The following is a 19,856-nucleotide window of genomic DNA, read 5'->3' on the forward strand; positions in this document are numbered from 1 at the left end:
TGGATGAGATTGATTCAATACATACGAGTGGATGAGATTGATTCAATACATACGAGTGGATGAGATTGATTCAATACATACGAGTGGATGAGATTGATTCAATACATACGAGTGGATGAGATTGATTCAATACATACGAGTGGATGAGATTGATTCAATACATACGAGTGGATGAGATTGATTCAATACACACGAGTGGATGAGATTGATTCAATACACACGAGTGGATGAGATTGATTCAATACACACGAGTGGATGAGATTGATTCAATACACACGAGTGGATGAGATTGATTCAATACACACGAGTGGATGAGATTGATTCAATACACACGAGTGGATGAGATTGATTCAATACACACGAGTGGATGAGATTGATTCAATACACACGAGTGGATGAGATTGATTCAATACACACGAGTGGATGAGATTGATTCAATACATACGAGTGGATGAGATTGATTCAATACATACGAGTGGATGAGATTGATTCAATACACACGAGTGGATGAGATTGATTCAATACACACGAGTGGATGAGATTGATTCAATACACACGAGTGGATGAGATTGATTCAATACACACGAGTGGATGAGATTGATTCAATACACACGAGTGGATGAGATTGATTCAATACACACGAGTGGATGAGATTGATTCAATACACACGAGTGGATGAGATTGATTCAATACACACGAGTGGATGAGATTGATTCAATACATACGAGTGGATGAGATTGATTCAATACACACGAGTGGATGAGATTGATTCAATACACACGAGTGGATGAGATTGATTCAATACATACGAGTGGATGAGATTGATTCAATACACACGAGTGGATGAGATTGATTCAATACACACGAGTGGATGAGATTGATTCAATACATACGAGTGGATGAGATTGATTCAATACACACGAGTGGATGAGATTGATTCAATACACACGAGTGGATGAGATTGATTCAATACACACGAGTGGATGAGATTGATTCAATACACACGAGTGGATGAGATTGATTCAATACATACGAGTGGATGAGATTGATTCAATACACACGAGTGGATGAGATTGATTCAATACACACGAGTGGATGAGATTGATTCAATACATACGAGTGGATGAGATTGATTCAATACACACGAGTGGATGAGATTGATTCAATACACACGAGTGGATGAGATTGATTCAATACACACGAGTGGATGAGATTGATTCAATACACACGAGTGGATGAGATTGATTCAATACACACGAGTGGATGAGATTGATTCAATACACACGAGTGGATGAGATTGATTCAATACACACGAGTGGATGAGATTGATTCAATACACACGAGTGGATGAGATTGATTCAATACACACGAGTGGATGAGATTGATTCAATACACACGAGTGGATGAGATTGATTCAATACATACGAGTGGATGAGATTGATTCAATACACACGAGTGGATGAGATTGATTCAATACACACGAGTGGATGAGATTGATTCAATACACACGAGTGGATGAGATTGATTCAATACATACGAGTGGATGAGATTGATTCAATACATACGAGTGGATGAGATTGATTCAATACATACGAGTGGATGAGATTGATTCAATACATACGAGTGGATGAGATTGATTCAATACACACGAGTGGATGAGATTGATTCAATACACACGAGTGGATGAGATTGATTCAATACATACGAGTGGATGAGATTGATTCAATACATACGAGTGGATGAGATTGATTCAATACACGCGAGTGGATGAGATTGATTCAATACACGCGAGTGGATGAGATTGAATCCAGTCACCAAAGAGTGATTCATCATTAAAGGAAACATCCACTCCAAAACTATATTTTGGTATTTTTGTCATTAATCTACTGATACAGTCCCAAAATGTTTTGCATGTCAGCAGTGAAGTTTTCAAGATATTGGACATTCAAGAAGCAAAGTGTCTCCCGGCCACATTTGATGACAAATGTTGTTTTTGAGTGAGAGAGTTTTCCTTTAAGGATCATGATTAAAAATAATTTGGATGCAGCTACGGCTTCTACTGTATTAAAAGGAACATTTGGTTTTAAATTTGGCATACAGAATTAAACAAATTATGTTAGATAAATAACCCTTTTCTTTTATGTTCCATAGGAGAAGAGGTTATTTGTCTGATTACGTATGAAACCCCATTTACAACAAACACCTACTGTAGGAGGGAGGATGAGATCATTTTGATAAATCTTTACAGACTATAAAAAAGACATGCCAGATTTATTAGACTGGGTTTAGGTAAGTTTCCCTGTTGCCTGACAGTACAGTAGAGTGAGGCGTTGGCAGTTGTGATGCTGAAAAGTGTTGACACTGCACCTCCAGTGCACTGACTAGGAACGGTCTGTGTGTACGCCATATCACAGATATTTCTGTCCGGTTGAAAAAAGAGAAGGGCAAGAACCCAGGGCAAGCATTAACAATCAAGACCCCAAGGGGGCAATTTCCAACTCCATCTCATCCATTTGAAATGGGCAACCAGAGGCTTTTGACCTCCGTTATAGCGTGGAGTGAGAGAGGGAGGGCGAATAGGGATGAGAGAGAGAGAGAGAGAGAGAGAGAGAGAGAGAGAGAGAGACAGTCTATGTTAGAACACTCCAGCCTTGTTGTTTAATTTAAATTATGTGTTTTTTGTTGTTGTTTGCAGCCAATCACCTGTCTGGCAACAAACCAGGAAAACTTCACTTCACCCAAAAGCACATTAGCTCTACAGCTCATCTTTAAACTTTTCATAACAATTACATTGAGCATGATGGGAGCTACAGGGCGAGATTGTTATTGATGGATTTTTAATCACGTTGGGAACTGAAACCCTCTACATCAAGTTGCACATAAACAGTTTAGATCCTGTGGCCCATAGGGTCTCTGCTCAATGGCATTGAGGCACTAGGGTGCTTCCCATATTGCACCCTATTCCCTATATAGTGCACTACTTTTAAAAAAGTAGTGCACACTATAAGGGATAGGGTGTCATTTGGGAGGCTCCCTGCTCAGCCGTATTGAAGTAGTAGCTCTTTAGGGGGGTGCCATTTCAGCAGCTAAATTAAGAAAGATCTTTAGCCCGCCTAGCCCGACCCAACAAAATGGGTTCTGGAGACTTTCTCCTGAGTAAACATTGCAACACTTTAAATGGATTTCAGCTTCATCTCCGAATCTTGCCTGACACAAAATCTATTTACCTCAAAGATCAAGGGAACTAACCAAGTCCAAGACCCAAACTGTTCCCCCTTTTCTTCAGGACTGCACCTGCATCTATAATTTATAATTTATCTATTATTCTCTACCTGTATATTATTATACATTATTATCTACCTGTATGTTATTATATATTACAGTTTAAGTTGGAAGTTTACATACACATAGGTTGTATTCATTAAAACTAGTTTTTCAACCACTCCACAAATATCTTGTTGAAAAACTATAGTTTTGGCAAATCTACTTTGTGCATGACACAGGTTATTTATCCAACCATTTTTAACAGACAGATTATTTCACTTATAATTCACTGTATCACAATTCCAGTGGGTCAGAAGTTTACATACACTAAGTTGACTGTACCTTTTAAACAGCTTGGAAATTCCAGAACATGTTGTCATGGCTTTAGAAGCTTCTGATAGGCTAATTGACATCATTTGAGGCAATTTGAGGTGTACCTGTGGATGTATTTCAAGGCCTACCTTCAAACTCAGTTCCTCTTTACTTGACATCATGGGAAAATCAAAAGAAAATCAGCCAAGACCTCAGAAAAACAATTGTAGACCTCCACAAGTCTGGTTCATCCTTGGGAGCAATTTCCAAAAGCCTGAAGGTACCAAGTTCATCTGTACAAGCAATAGTACGCAAGTATAAACACCATGGGACCAAACGGCTGTCATACCTCTCAGGAAGGAGATGCGTTCTGTCTCCTTGAGATGAACGTACTTTGGTGCGAAAAGTGCAAATCAATCCCAGAAGAACAGCAAAGGACCTTGTGAAGATGCTGGAGGAAACAGGTACAAAAGTATCTACATCCACAGTAAAACTGAGTCCTACATCGACATATCCGGAAAAGCCGCTCAGCAAGGAAGAAGCCACTGCTCCAAAACTGCCATAAAAAAAGACTGATTTTAGTTTGCAACTGCACATGGGGACATAGATCATACTTTTTGAAGAAATGTAATCTGGTCTGATGAAACAAAAATAGAACTGTTTGGCCATAATGACCATCGTTATGTTTGGAGGAAAAAGGAGGACTTGCAAGCCGAAGAACACCATCCCAACCGTGAAGCACAGGTGTGGCAGCATCATGTTGTGGGGGTGCTTTGCTGCAGGAGGGACTGGTGCACTTCACAAAATAGATGGCATCATGAGGAATGAAAAGTATGTGGATATATTGAAGCAACATCTCAAGATATCAGTCAGGACGTTAATGCTTGGTCGCAAATGGGTCTTCTAAATGGACAATGACCCCAAGCATACTTCCAAAGTTGTGGCAAAATGGCTTAAGGACAGCAAAGTCAAGGTATTGGAGTGGCCATCACAAAGCCCTGACCTCAATCCTATAGAAAATGTGTGGGCAGAAGTGAAAAAGCGTGTGCGAGCGAGGAGGCCTACAAACCTGACTCAGTTACATCAGCTCTGTCAGGAGGAATGGGCCAAAAGTCACCCAACTTATTGTGGGAAGCTTGTGGAAGGTTACCCGAAACGTTTGACCCAAGTTAAACAATTTAAAGGCAATGCTACCAAATATTAATTGAGTGTATGTAAACTTCTGACCCATGGGAATGTGATGAAAGAAATAAACGCTGAAATAAATAATTCTCTCTACTATTATTCTGACATTTCACATTATTATTATAAAAGTGTGATCCTAACTGACCTAAGACAGGGAATTGTTACTAGGATTAATGTCAGGAATTGTGAAAAACTGAGTTTAAATGTGGCTTAGGTGTATGTAAACATCCGACATCAACTGTATATATACCTAATCTCAGAAAAAAAAGAAACGTCCCTTTTCCAGGACCCTGTCTTTCAAAGATAATTCGTAAATATCCAAATAACTTCATAGATCTTCATTGTAAAGGGTTTAAACACTGTTTCCCATGCAAGTTCAATGAACCATAAACAATCAATGAACATGCACCTGTGGAACAGCCGTTAAGACACTAACAGCTTACAGACAGTAGGCAATTAAGGTCACAGTTATGAAAACTTAGGACACTGAAGAGGCCTTTCTACTGACTCTGAAAAACACCAAAAGAGGGTCCCTGCTCATCTGCGTGAATGTGCCTTAGGCATGCTGCAAGGAGGCATGAGGACTGCAGATGTGGCCAGGGAAATAAAATGCTATGTCCGTACTATGAGACGCCTAAGACAGCGCTTCAAGGAGACAGGACGGAGAGCTGACCTTCCTCGCAGTGGCAGACCACGTATAACAACACCTGCACAGGATCGGTGAATCCGAACATCACACCTGCTGGACAGGTACAGGATGGCAACAACAACTGCCAGAGTTACACCAGGAACACACAATCCCTCCATCAGTACTCAGACGGTCTCCAATAGGCCGAGAGAGGCTGGGCTGAGGGCTTGTAGGCCTTATGTAAGGCAGGTCCTTTCCTGACATCACCGGCAACAATGTCGCCCATGGGCAAAAACTCAGCGTCGCTGGATCAGACAGGACTGGCAAAAAGTGCTCTTCACTGACAAGTCACAGTTTTGTCTCGCCAGGGGTGATGGTCGGATTTGCGTTTATCGTCGAAGGAATGAGCGTTACACCGGGGCCTGTACTCTGGAACGGGATCGATTTGGAGGTGGAGGGTCTGTCATGGTCTGAGGCGGTGTGTCACAGCATCATCAGATTGAGCTTGTTGCAGGGAAGACATCCTCCTCCCTCATGTGGTACCCTTCCTGCAGACTAATCCTGACATGACCCTCCAGCATCACAATGCCACCAGCCCTACTGCTCGTTCTGTGGATGATCTGTGCATGATTTCCTGCAAGACAGGAATGTCAGTGTTCTGCCAAGGCCAGTGAAGAGCCCGGATCTCCATCCCATTGAGCAAGTCTGGGACCTGTTGGATCGGCGGGTGAGGGCTAGAGCCATTCCCCCCAGAAATGTCCAGAAACTTGCAGGTACCTTGGTGGAAGAGTGGGGTAACATCTCACAGCAAGAACTGGCAAATCTGGTGCAGTCCATGAGGAGGAGATGCACTGCAGTACTTAATGCAGCTGGTGGCAAACTTGCAGGTACCTTGGTGGAAGAGTGGGGTAACATCTCACAGCAAGAACTGGCAAATCTGCCGCAGTCCATGAGGAGGAGATGCACTGCAGTACTTAATGCAGCTGGTGGCCACACCAGATACTGACTGTTACTATTGATTTTGAAACCCCCCCTTTGTTCAGGCACATATTATTCAATTTCTGTTCGTCACATGTCTGTGGAACTTGTTCAGTTTATGTCTCAGTTGTTGAATCTTATGTTGATACAAATATTTACACATGTTAAGTTTGCTGAAAATCAACGCAGTTGACAGTGAGAGGATATTTCTTTTTTTGCTGAGTTTATACGTTATTATATATTATAATCTTCCTGTTTATTATTATATATTATTATCTACCTGTATAGTATTATATATTATTATCTTCCTATATGATATTATATACCTGTTTATTGTTATATATTATATATACCTGTATGTTATTATATATTATTATCTACCTGTATAGTATTTTATATTGTTATCTACCTGTATATTATTATATGTTATAGTATGTTATAATATATTATATACCTGTATGTGATTATATATTATTATCTACATGTATACTATTATATATTATATCTACCTGTGTATTATTATCTACCTGTATATTGTTATATATATTATATCTACCTGTATATAATTATATATTAATATCTACCTGTATATATTTATATATTAATATCTATGTCTGTATATCTGTATATTATTATATATTATTATCTACCTGTATATTTTTATATGGGATGGCAGGGTAGCCTAGTGGTTAGAGCATTGGACTAGTAACCGGAAAGGTTGCAAGTTCAAGTCCCAGAGCTGACAAGGTACAAATCTGTCGTTCTGCCCACTGTTCCTAGGCCGTCATTGAAAATAAGAATTGGTTCTTAACTGAATTGCCTAGTTAAATAAAGGTAAAATAAAAAATGTATTATATACCTGTATATTATTATATATTGTTATCTACATGTATATTATTATATATCATATACCTGTATAATATTATATATTATATCTACCTGTATATTATTATCTACCTGTATATTATTATCTATCTGTAAATTATTAGAAATTATTAGAAATTACCAATACCTGTATATTGCTATAATCCTGTATAATATTATATATTATATACCTGTATATTATTATAAATTATATACCTGTAAATGATTATATATGGTTATCTACCAGTATATTAATATATATTATATACCTGTATATTATTATATATTATTATATACATGTATATTATTATATATTATATCTACCTGTTTAATATTATCTACCTGTATATTATCAACCTGTATATAATAATATATTATTATCTACCTGTAAATTATTAAATATTATTAACTACCTGTATATTATTACATATTATTATCTACCTCTATATTATTATATATGATATCTACCTCTATATTATTATCCACCTGTAAATGATTATATATTGTTATCTACCAGTATATTAATATATATTATATACCTCTATATTATTATATATTATTATCTACATGTATATTATTTCCATTTTGCACATTCTTCCATTGCAAATCTACCATTCCAGTGTTTTACTTGCTATATTGTATTTACTTTGCCACCATGACCTTTTTTGCCTTTACCCCCCTTCTCACCTCATTTGCTCACATCGTATATAGACTTGTTTATACTGTATTATTGACTGTATGTTTGTTTTACTCCATGTGTAACTCTGTGTCGTTGTATGTGTCAAACTGCTTTGCTTTATCTTGGCCAGGTCGCAATTGTAAATGAGAACTTGTTCTCAACTTGCCTACCTGGTTAAATAAAGGTGAAATAAATAAAAATAAAAATAAATATTATTAACTACCTGTATATTATTATATATCATATACCTGTATAATATTATATATTATATACCTGTATATTATTATAAATTATGTACCTGTAAATGATTATATATTGTTATCTACCAGTATATTAATATATATATTATATACCTGTATATTATTATATATTATTATATACATGTATATTATTATATATTATATCTACCTGTTTAATATTATCTACCTGTATATTGTTTTATATTATATCAACCTGTTTATAATTATATATTATTATCTACTTGTAAATTATTAAATATTATTAACTTCCTGTATATTATTATGTATAATTATCCACCTGTATATTATTATCTACCTGTATATTATTAGAAATGATTATCTACCTATATATTGCTATTGTCCTGTGTATTATTATATATTAAATACCTGTATATTATTACATATCAGTATCTACCTGAATATCTTTATATATTACTATCTACCTGTATATTATTATATATTACTATTTACCTCTATACTATTATAATCCTGTATATTATTCTATATTATTATCTACCTGTATATTATTCTATATTATTCCTACATATATTAATAACTACCTGTATATTATTATATATTATATCTACCTCTATATTATTATCTACATGTATATTATTATATATTATTATCTACATATATTAATAACTACCTCTATATTATTATATATTAGTTTCTTCCTGCATATTATAATCTATTATATCTACCTCTATATTATTATCCACCTCTATATTATTATATATTAGTTTCTTCCTGTATATTATAATCTATTATATCTACCTCTTTATTATTATCTACATGTATTTTATTATATATTAGTTTCTACCTGTATATTATAATCTATTATATCTATCTCTATATTATTATCCACCTATATATTATTATATATTACTATCTACCTGTATATTATTATATATTAAATACCTGTGGGTGTCTTGTGTGTGTGTGTGTGTAATTTAGACAAATTATTTTACCAATTCGCTTCAGCTGTTCTGGTTAGCGACCAGGACTAAATTGGTTTGACTTTGGAAAGCGTATCTCCGGGCTCGTTAAGGATTGTCAATAAATTACACGATGTGCTACACAAACAGCTATGTAGATTGGTCACTAGCTGGCACAGCTACAAAGTCATCAAATCAAATCAAATTAAATTAAGAACAAAAACCTAATTTTCATATTCAGGAATTTTTACAAAATAGCCAATTTCGACTTTGCAGCTGGCCCATGTAAGGGGAAATTGTTCAGTTCTGCCCGTTATGACACCTTTAAGTTTTTATCATGAAATGCTTTTAATATTTGTAAATTCATTTCTACAATTATTAGTTGGTTTAAGGTTTTCGAGTCATTGAAATTAGGAGCTTTTGGAAATGGTACATATTGTCCCATGTACATTGTGTAATTTAATGATGGTCCCTAACTAGCCCCACAGGGCTGCACTCCTAATTGATAATTGATGTGGGCAATGTGGGCAGGGTTGAGCCAAACCCAACCTTCATGTACAATGTGATGAAGTCACGACCACAAGTCTCACAACACCCAGTTATCCTTTTTACACTTGGTAGTACATTTTGCTAGTAGAATAAATGTTTCTCATCGATGCCACATTGGCTGTTTTCTAATTGAGAAGTTGTTTTTTTTTAGTGCCAATAACACTTCAATAACTTCTACCACTATCCAGTAAAGAGTCTCTGAGAGCTCAGTACATTTTCACCCATAATAATAGTGCTGTTATGTCATAGATCCTGATTTATCTGGGCATTTTAATCTGGAGATCATTGTTTTAAAGGAATAAAAAAAAAAACAGCTTCCACTTATAGAGCAGCGTTTACTGTAAAGAGTCTCTGTGATCTCTGTATGTTTAAACCCATAAATAATAGTTACATATAATGTGTAGAATGTATAGAGTCGATCATGTATAGAGAATGTATGTAAATCACACGTGATTTAAGCACAACAAGTAACCTCTAACTTTGACTAAATCCACTAGTGCTGCTTAAAAAAAAGGAAAACATTGCGTAAATCTGTGCAGTCATCTCTCTTCCCCTGTTATGTAATTGCAATCCTAAACTACAGAACACAAGACAAATATCTAATAAAGTAGAGATTTTCCCCTTTCCATTAAAGAGTGTCCTTTAATCTTTGCCTCATGGTTTAAAAATCTAATCTCTGGGAGAAAGGCCACTAGAAAATGTCCCCCTGCACTTGTGATAGGGATTATTACTGTCCCAAGATTGTTCGTGTAACAACCAACCATCAGAATGTGACTCGTTTCAGGAGGCTCGGCATATGTGGTACATCACTACTTCACAGGAGAGGCATTTGAAAGTATTTATTTGTATTTTTATCATAATGCGTTTTTTTTGGCAGAAATGCCTTTCTGGAACATGTGAACTTTCATGTTCCTTAATAACAAATTTGTATGCCATCTTTAAATCCGAATAAAATTGTAAAATTACGAGCCTAGTAGGTTTAGCCACGAAAAAAAAGGCAGGAACCTTCCCGCTAGCCATGACTGGCTGAGATATGATTTTGGTTTGGTCTGCCATGTTTTGTCTGAAAAATGAGCTGCTCAGTACGTGTAGATAATCCTTGCCACCGCTACTTTTTTGAAAGATTAAAACGTTAGCAATGGAGAACGGCAAAAGTGTTGATACTGCACCCAACATCATTGCTGCCCTGAATTTAGCAGGAGCTATCGACAAAGGTCAGTGTGAACCTGAGTGACGTGACTCAACGGGCCAAACAAACTGTAGCTATAAACAAAACGTAACCAACAACGGGCCGTTTTACTTAGTTAAAGGGGTTCCAGTCTGCCGTGAAACGTTCAACCATGTATATGTGTAAGAGACTAGCTACAGTTTCAGATATTATATCTTTCTAATTTTCTCAGAAAGTCATTTTCATTACAAGTTTATGCATTCCGTTAGCTAGCTAGTGAACGTTAGCTTGCTGGCTTCGCTAGCTAACGTTAAGTGTGCGATCTGTGTAGTAATATTATTTGTACCTCAGAAATCCATTTGCATTGCTAGTTATAGCCTAATGTTAGCTAGCTAGATAACATTGAACCTTGTTGTTTAGCATAACCTACCTTCAGATTCATACTACACCATTTCATGCATGGTGGCTAGTTATAACAATCCATTTGTACTGTATGAGTTGGGATTATGGTTCACTGTTTAGCTAGTAGCTAGCTACATATCTAAACAAAATACTCCACTTTACCAGATGATTACATGACCCATCAAGTTAGCCAGGTGTGTCTTGGAGTGATTACTGCCATCTATTGTTTTTCATGAACATATGTACAGTACATGTGTAGACAATAGTGACCCATCCAGATGTTTAATATTATTGTTGTGGCTATGGGGCCGGTTCTAGCATTTCTTTCACACGACCCATCAATTTAGACAAGTATGTCTATCATCTAATAATTATTTTTTTAAATAAAAAATATCTGGGCACTTTCTATTTTTGATATAACAATTTTTTATATTTTATTTAACTAGGCAAGTCAGTTAAGAACAAATTCTTATATTTATTTATATAAATATAGGACAAAACACACATCACAACAAGAGAGACAACACAACACTACATAAAGAGAGACCTAAGACAACAACATAGCAAGGCAGCAACACATGAAAACACAGCATGGTAGCAACACAACATGACAACAACATGGTAGCAACACAAAACATGGTACAAACATTATTGGGCACAGACAACAGCACAAAGGCAAGAAGGTAGAGACAACAATACATCACACAAAGCAGCCACAACTGTCCATGATTGAGTCTTTGAATGAAGAGTGTTGTGTGTGGAGGATGAGGGCTGCAGTAGATATATCAGATAGGGGGGAGTGAGGCCTAAGAGGGTTGTGGAGGATGAGGGCTGCAGTAGATATCTCTGATAGGGGGGAGTGAGGCCTAAGAGCGTTGTGGAGGATGAGGGCTGCAGTAGATATCTCAAATAGGGGGGAGTGAGGCCTAAGAGGGTTGTGGAGGATGAGGGCTGCAGTAAATATATCTGATAGGGGGGAGTGAGGCCTAAGAGGGTTGTGGAGGATGAGGGCTGCAGTAGATATCTCAGATAGGGGGGAGTGAGGCCTAAGAGGGTTGTGGAGGATGAGGGCTGCAGTAGATATCTCAGATAGGGGGGAGTGAGGCCTAAGAGGGTTGTGGAGGATGAGGGCTGCAGTAGATATCTCAGATAGGGGGGAGTGAGGCCTACGAGTGCAGTACTATGCAAATATGCCAGTAACCATTTCACTGTACTGTTTACAACTTCTGTATCCTGTGCATGTGACAAATAAACATTGATTTTATTTGACTCAGTGTGTGTTTACCAGAGACAGTAAAGTGAAAAACAACATGACCTGCCCCAAAGTCAGATTTTGATAGATAGAGTGGACTAGATAAAGTGGGCTAGATAAAGTGGGCTAGATAAAGTGGACTAGATAAAGTGGACTAGATAAAGTGTATTTTTACCTGGAGTTTTCCTTATTGTAGTCTACTACTTTCACCACTTTAAGTCTTGAAATCGTTGGTTGTTTATTACACTACCTTCCTCAGTCTGTTCAGCACATGGCCTCACGTGAATCTTTAAAGAGATGGGTGGGGCTGAGGCTTAAGAGGGTGTGAACGATGCTGAATAGGTGTAGACAAAGAAGAGCTCTCCAGTTCCAAAACATTCAAGTACCATTTTCTCAAAAGCGGGCTTACAAGTTTATCAAATTTCAAAGCAGAAGTACTTTCCCATTGTTCCTCAACTGCAGTGTAATGATAAATCATTTATGTAGCTCCGAAGGCATTTTACTGAGGAGTGGCATCTGTCTGGCAACTATATACCATAAAGGCCTTATTGGTGGAGTGCTGCAGAGATGGTTGTCCTTCTTGAAGATTATCCCATCTCCACAGAGGAACTCTGGAGCTCTGTCAGGGAGACCATTGGGTTCTTGTTCACCTCCCCTGACCAAGGCCCTTCTCCCCAATTGCTCAGTTTGGCCAGTCGGCCAGCTCTAGGAAGAGTCTTGGTGGTTCCAAACTTCTTCCATTTAAGAATGATGGAGGTTACTGTGGTCTTGAGGACCTTTAATGCTGCAGAATGATTTGTACCCTTCCCCAGATCTGTGCCTCAACACAATCCTGTCTCGGAGCTCTAGGAACAATTCCTTCGACCTCATGGCTTGCTTTTTCTCTGACATGCACTGTCAAATGTCGGACCTTATATAGACACGTGTGTGTCTTTCCACATCATGTCCAATCAATTGAATTTACCACAGGTGGACTCCAATCTAGTTGTAGAAACATCTCCAGGATGATCAATGGCAACAGGTTGCACCTGAGCGCCCGAGCTCAATTTCGAATCTCATAGCAAAGGGTCTGAATACATTTGATTTTATTTTATACATTTTAGAATAAGACTGTAACTTAACAAAATGTGGAAAAATGGGGAAGGGGTCTGAATACTTTCCGAATGCACTGTATGTGGTTTAACAATAGGAACAATACGTCATAATCGTTTCAGAGTGATGGCTAGCCTTCTATGCTCCCTTGTAGTACAACGCAGTCCACCTCACCATGGGTTAAAAGCAAGGATGTCCTGTTTCAGTTCATTTAATACATTTAATATTTCCCAAATGTTGAAACAAACAAACAAGATGTAAAAAAGGGGTATAATACTTACAACCATACCGTTTAGCGACACCCAACAATCTTGAGGGAAATCTTGTAGGAGTGGGACCAGGAACTGCAGACAACCGTCCCAGTGGCACAGCAGTAGCATCATCCCTATCAGATTAAATATTCTTACCACAGCACTGGCCAGGTCATACGTCATATGGAAAATCTGGGGAGAGAGAGAGAGAGAGAGAACAGAGGAAAAACAAATTAGGTTGATCTGAATTCCCCAAAATTCATTTCCGGAATGCTACAATATGGATAATCTGGGAAACAGATTGAGAAAGAACAGAGGTTCCCAATATTAATAGTGCTCTGATGAAGATGCTTGATCAATAGTGGTCTGACGAAGATGCTTGCTCAATAGTGGTCTGACGAAGATGCTTGATCAATAGTGGTCTTGACGAAGATGCTTGATCCATAGTGGTCTTGACGAAGATGCTTGATCAATAGTGGTCTGACGAAGATGCTTGATCAATAGTGGTCTAGACGAAGATGCTTGATCAATAGTGGTCTTGACGAAGATGCTTGATCAATAGTGGTCTTGACAAAGATGCTTGATCAATAGTGGTCTTGACGAAGATGCTTGATCAATAGTGGTCTTGACGAAGATGCTTGATCCATAGTGGTCTTGATGAAGATGCTTGATCCATAGTGGTCTTGACGAAGATGCTTGATCAATAGTGCTCTGACGAAGATGCTTGATCAATAGTGGTCTGACGAAGATGCTTGATCCATAGTGCTCTGATGAAGATGCTTGATCAGTAGTGGTCTGACGAAGATGCTTGATCAATAGTGGTCTTGACGAAGATGCTTGATCAATAGTGGTCTTGACGAAGATGCTTGATCCATAGTGCTCTGACGAAGATGCTTGATCAATAGTGGTCTGACGAAGATGCTTGATCCATAGTGCTCTGACGAAGATGCTTGATCAATAGTGGTCTGACGAAGATGCTTGATCCATAGTGGTCTGACGAAGATGCTTGATCCATAGTGGTCTTGACGAAGATGCTTGATCAATAGTGGTCTTGACGAAGATGCTTGATCCATAGTGGTCTTGACGAAGATGCTTGATCCATAGTGGTCTGACGAAGATGCTTGATAAATAGTGCTCTGACGAAGATGCTTGATCAGTAGTGGTCTGACGAAGATGCTTGATCAATAGTGCTCTGACGAAGATGCTTGATCCATAGTGGTCTTGACGAAGATGCTTGATCCATAGTGGTCTTGACGAAGATGCTTGATCAATAGTGGTCTTGACGAAGATGCTTGATCCATAGTGGTCTTGACGAAGATGCTTGATCAATAGTGGTCTTGACGAAGATGCTTGATCCATAGTGGTCTTGACGAAGATGCTTGATCAATAGTGGTCTTGACGAAGATGCTTGATCCATAGTGGTCTTGACGAAGATGCTTGATCCATAGTGGTCTGACGAAGATGCTTGATCAATAGTGGTCTTGACGAAGATGCTTGATCCATAGTGGTCTTGACGAAGATGCTTGATCCATAGTGGTCTTGACGAAGATGCTTGAATTAAGTTGCCAAGAAAACACGGTTGATTCTGTACCTAGAGGGTGTACTGTAAGTACAGAGGAGGACATAGCCAAGCCAATGCACTAGCCACAAAACAAAAAAAGTGGTATATTTAAATCTTCTGTGATAATATTAAAGTGTGATATAGGGATGCAAACTCAAAATTGAATACATTTCAACTCTATATCTGACATGGTACAGGGGTCTTCTTCTTTTTAAGCCCATAACCATGTGTGTGAGGTGTTAGGGCTGTCCCCGACTAAAAACAATCTTGGTCGACCGAGAGTCGTCTGTTCTTTCGACCAATCGATTGCTAAAGAGGGAGCCAGAGATCAATATAGCCTAACCAGAAGAAGAAACCCCTGACTTGTTGCACCCTCGACAACTACTGTGATTATTATTATTTGACCATGCTGGTCATTTATGAACATTTGGACATCTTGGCCATGTTCTGTTATTATCTCCACCCGACACAGCCAGAAGAGGACTGGCCACCCCTCATAGCCTGGTTCCTCTCTAGGTTTTTTCCTAGGTTTTGGCCTTTCTAGGGAGTTTTTCCTAGCCACCGTGCTTCTACACCTGCACCGCTTGAAGTTTGGGGTTTTAGGCTGGGTTTCTGTACAGCACTTTGAGATATCAGCTGATGTAAGAAGGGCTTTATAAATACATTTGGTTTGATGTATTCCCGTCCTGACCCTCCTCCAGCTGGCAGCTGCTAGTGGCCTTCCAGATTTTTCTGTTACGCTCCTGAAAGTAAAAGGCTAGACCAGCGGGCGCCAACCTTTTTCCATTTAGAGAGCCAGGTTATCAAACCATTTCTACTGATGTGCGTGTCATTTTCATATGCACATTTCTGTGGAACAGTTTCCTTTCATTTATAATAAAGTCTTCATATCTCATAATCAATGTCAAAATCAATTCTATCTCAATGAAAATGATAGAAATCTAAAAGTAACTTCTATTGCCATTGCCAATATGTAAAAATAGCCTACATAAAGCCAACAAATAAAAACATTGCAACCTGCAGGTAGAAAATATCCTAATCCTATAAATCACATTGGCTACACATGGCCTGGTCAGACCCAAAGCTCCTGCTAACAAACTTGCAAACCTTTCAAATATTCTGTGCTCTCAGAGTTTCCTGCGCCAGTGAGCTCAGGACAGACATACACATTAGCACAAGGGATAAGAAGTAATAAGGCTGGACTAATTGATGATGTTTCCACTGGATCAGAGCATGACACTTTTTTCCCCTTTCATGCTGAGTGGTTATCGAAAGGGAGAGAGCTGGAAATATTTTTCAAATAGACTACATTGAGGAACTATTATCATTCTCAATGGATGTAAAAATAGACTTTGTTTACTTGCTGTTGGAGGTGAATAAAAAATGACTTTGAGAAGCTCCATAGTGATTGTGAGTTAAGCCAATCAGAAACAGTATCAGATCCCCAAATGGGCAGATTTATAAATCAGGTGATCTGTAAGCCTACATTGGAGCGCAGGCCAGGTATCCTAGGCCAGGTATCCTAGGCCAGGTATCCTAGGCCAGGTATCCTAGGCCAGGTATCCTAGGCCAGGTATCCTAGGCCAGGTAGCCTGGGCCAGGTAGCCCATTGACAGGAGCGACACAAACAAACAATTAATAAATTGACACCTTGTAAATTGAATAAAATTAACCCAAACTTTTTTCTCACAAGTGGACACGTTTCCTGCGCTCTGCATGAAACGTGTCCAATCAGACAATGACAACGGTATGACTGTAATAACAACACACTGAATGCATTAACAGGAATTACTGTAACAAACATTGTAATTAGAAATTATGGTAATTAACAGTAAATGTACTACTGGTGATACTGGTGTGTCATCCCTGCGGCCTCCACAATGGATTAGTCCACTCAGACAGGCCTCCACAATGGATTAGTCCACTCAGACAGGCCTCCACAATGGATTAGTCCACTGAGACAGGCCTCCACAATGGATTAGTCACAATGGATCCTCTATAATGGATTAGTCCACTGAGACAGGCCTCTATAATGGATTAGTCCACTGAGACAGGCCTCCACAATGGATTAGTCCACTGAGACAGGCCTCTGCAATGGATTAGTCCACTCAGACAGGCCTCCACAATGGATTAGTCCACTCAGACAGGCCTCCACAATGGATTAGTCCACTGAGACAGGCCTCTATAATGGATTAGTCCACTGAGACAGGCCTCCACAATGGATTAGTCTACAATGGATTAGTCCACTCAGACAGGCCTCCACAATGGATTAGTCCACTCAGACAGGACTCTACAATGGATTAGTCCACTCAAACAGGCCTCCACAATGAATCAGACAGGTTTGAAGCAGACAGGTGTGAATCAGACATTTTAAAAATATATTTGCCACTGCTCAACTAAAAAAATCTTGGTCGACCAACAGCCCATCGACCAAACAATCGACCAGTCGACTAAATGGAGTCAGCCCAATTGAAGTGTATACTTTTATTTCGAAGTAGATTTGTTTAAGACTCCAAAGAAACACTGTGTAACCCTGACTTTAGCCCACTGCTGTAAAGGGTTAAGTAGAGACGAAGCAGGGTTTTAGCTGATAGAATATAAGTTTATCTACAGGGTGACTGAACAGAACAGCTCTTGAGAAAAGGTTTGGCTGACATTGGATCTGAACAAAAGAGAATCCGCTCACGCTTCCATGAATTCCACTCTAACCGCTCATTCTCCACAGAGAGTGATTTGCATAGGAAACCCATTATTTCTTTCCTGGCTGCTTATTCTATTACTCATTTTTGCCAAAGCTCCAATTCTTTCTGCATAAAATCTGGAAGCGTTTCCGAGTGACAATTCGACAAAGTGCCAGTTTCGCATGATAAACCAGCAATCACCCATTTTGTAATAAAAAAATTAAAAAAGTAACATATTGTTGAACCTGTCGACTGCCTTCTCTCTCCTTCCAAATTAAGTCCCCAATCCGAGGTTTGATGAAGTAATTGTTCTCTATTTTTAAGGTGATATAATTTCTCCTCTCTATTAAATGTGTGTTTTAAAAGTCACTAATGCATGACTTGAATAACGTTTTAATGGGATCTTATGGTATGGTTTCAGCACAAGGAAATGACAGATTAAAAAAAGATAATTTTTATGCTCAACAAAATTCACATATATTTTAGAAATGGTGACATTCTGTTTCTGGGCAGCTTTTCTAAAAATGTTCCCTAAGGGGGATAATTAGCTACTTGGAATGACTTGTTGAACACTGTAAATGCAAGGTCGGGGAAAAACAAGCAGGCCGACTGGACTTTCAGAAGCTAACTGTAATAGATATTCAAGCAACAACAAGGATGTGTTTTTTGCACATGCAGAACACAAGTCAAGGCATCTGACATTTTATATATAACATGACATTCTTACTGTTTAATTCCATTGTTAAAATGGTTGAATAACTACTGAACAGGGAAGGACAAACATTGACGCGGCCAGAGAGAGATGTTTATATGATGAACTCTTCTCTTCTCTGTTAACCCTTATAAAGACCAGCTGGATGTGTTCCAAATGGTACCCTATTCCATATACTGTATTGTGCACTACGTTTGACCAGTGCCCATAGCGCTTTGGTCAAATGAAGTGCACTACATAGGGAATAGGGTGCCATTTGGAACTCCACCCTCTGTGTCCCTTCGTGGCTCCTATAAAGAGAGCTGTACCACGTAACGAGTGCTACTGATCATTCGTGATCCGGATAATAAGATAGGTTTAATCAAGCCCAGAAGGGAACACTGATTCTTCGGTGTCTAAAAATAAGCTTGGTCAGCAGAAAGACAGTCTGGAGTAAACAGATGGGCCAGGGTGGGTGTGTGTGTGTGTGTGTGTGCGAGAAAGAGGGAGGAGGGAGAGAAAGTGAGAGAGAGAGAGAGGGAGAGAGGAGAGAGAGAGAGAGGCAGAAAGCAGAAAGAGCAGAGACGCATAACATAATATGTTCTACATGGATAATGAGTCAGACTAACAGAGAACCAAGATAGGGCCTTCAAAGTCTCACTATCTGCTACAATTTCTCTGATTTGGTGGAGCCACTCAAAGTTCTGTCCTGCTCTTCACTTCCTACTGGCTTCATGATGACTACATTGTGACGACATGATGATTATATGATGACAACATGATGACTACATTGTGACGACATGATGATTATATGATGACAACATGATGAATGCATAATGACTACATTGTGACTACATGATGATTATATGATGACAAAACGATGACTACATGATGAATACATGATGACTACATGATGATTACATGATGAATACATGATGACTACATGATGAACATGTGATGAATACATGATGAATACATGATGAATACATGATGACTACATGATGATTACATGATGAATACATGATGACTACATGATGAATACATGATGAAAACATGACGACAACACAATGACTATATGATGATTACATGATGAATACATGATGACTACATGATGAATGCATA

The 19,856-nt window shown here is 38.5% G+C and overlaps 1 protein-coding gene across 3 annotated transcripts in view; it reads right to left on the minus strand.

Annotated features, from left to right (window-relative positions):
* The window catches only part of hcn1 (hyperpolarization-activated cyclic nucleotide-gated cation channel 1), a 168,782-nt gene that overhangs the window by 72,914 nt on the left and 76,012 nt on the right, over positions 1–19,856 (minus strand). For all 3 annotated transcript variants that reach the window (XR_005034826.1, XR_005034825.1, NM_001124318.1), the window contains 1 exon segment: positions 13,832–13,993. Coding sequence is in view for 1 of the 3 variants with exons in the window: in NM_001124318.1 (NP_001117790.1) it covers positions 13,832–13,993 (162 nt within the window). In the remaining 2 variants the exon portion in view is untranslated.

The sequence above is a fragment of the Oncorhynchus mykiss genome, chromosome 12 (genome assembly GCF_013265735.2).
Source record: "Oncorhynchus mykiss isolate Arlee chromosome 12, USDA_OmykA_1.1, whole genome shotgun sequence".
Taxonomy (NCBI): domain Eukaryota; kingdom Metazoa; phylum Chordata; class Actinopteri; order Salmoniformes; family Salmonidae; genus Oncorhynchus; species Oncorhynchus mykiss.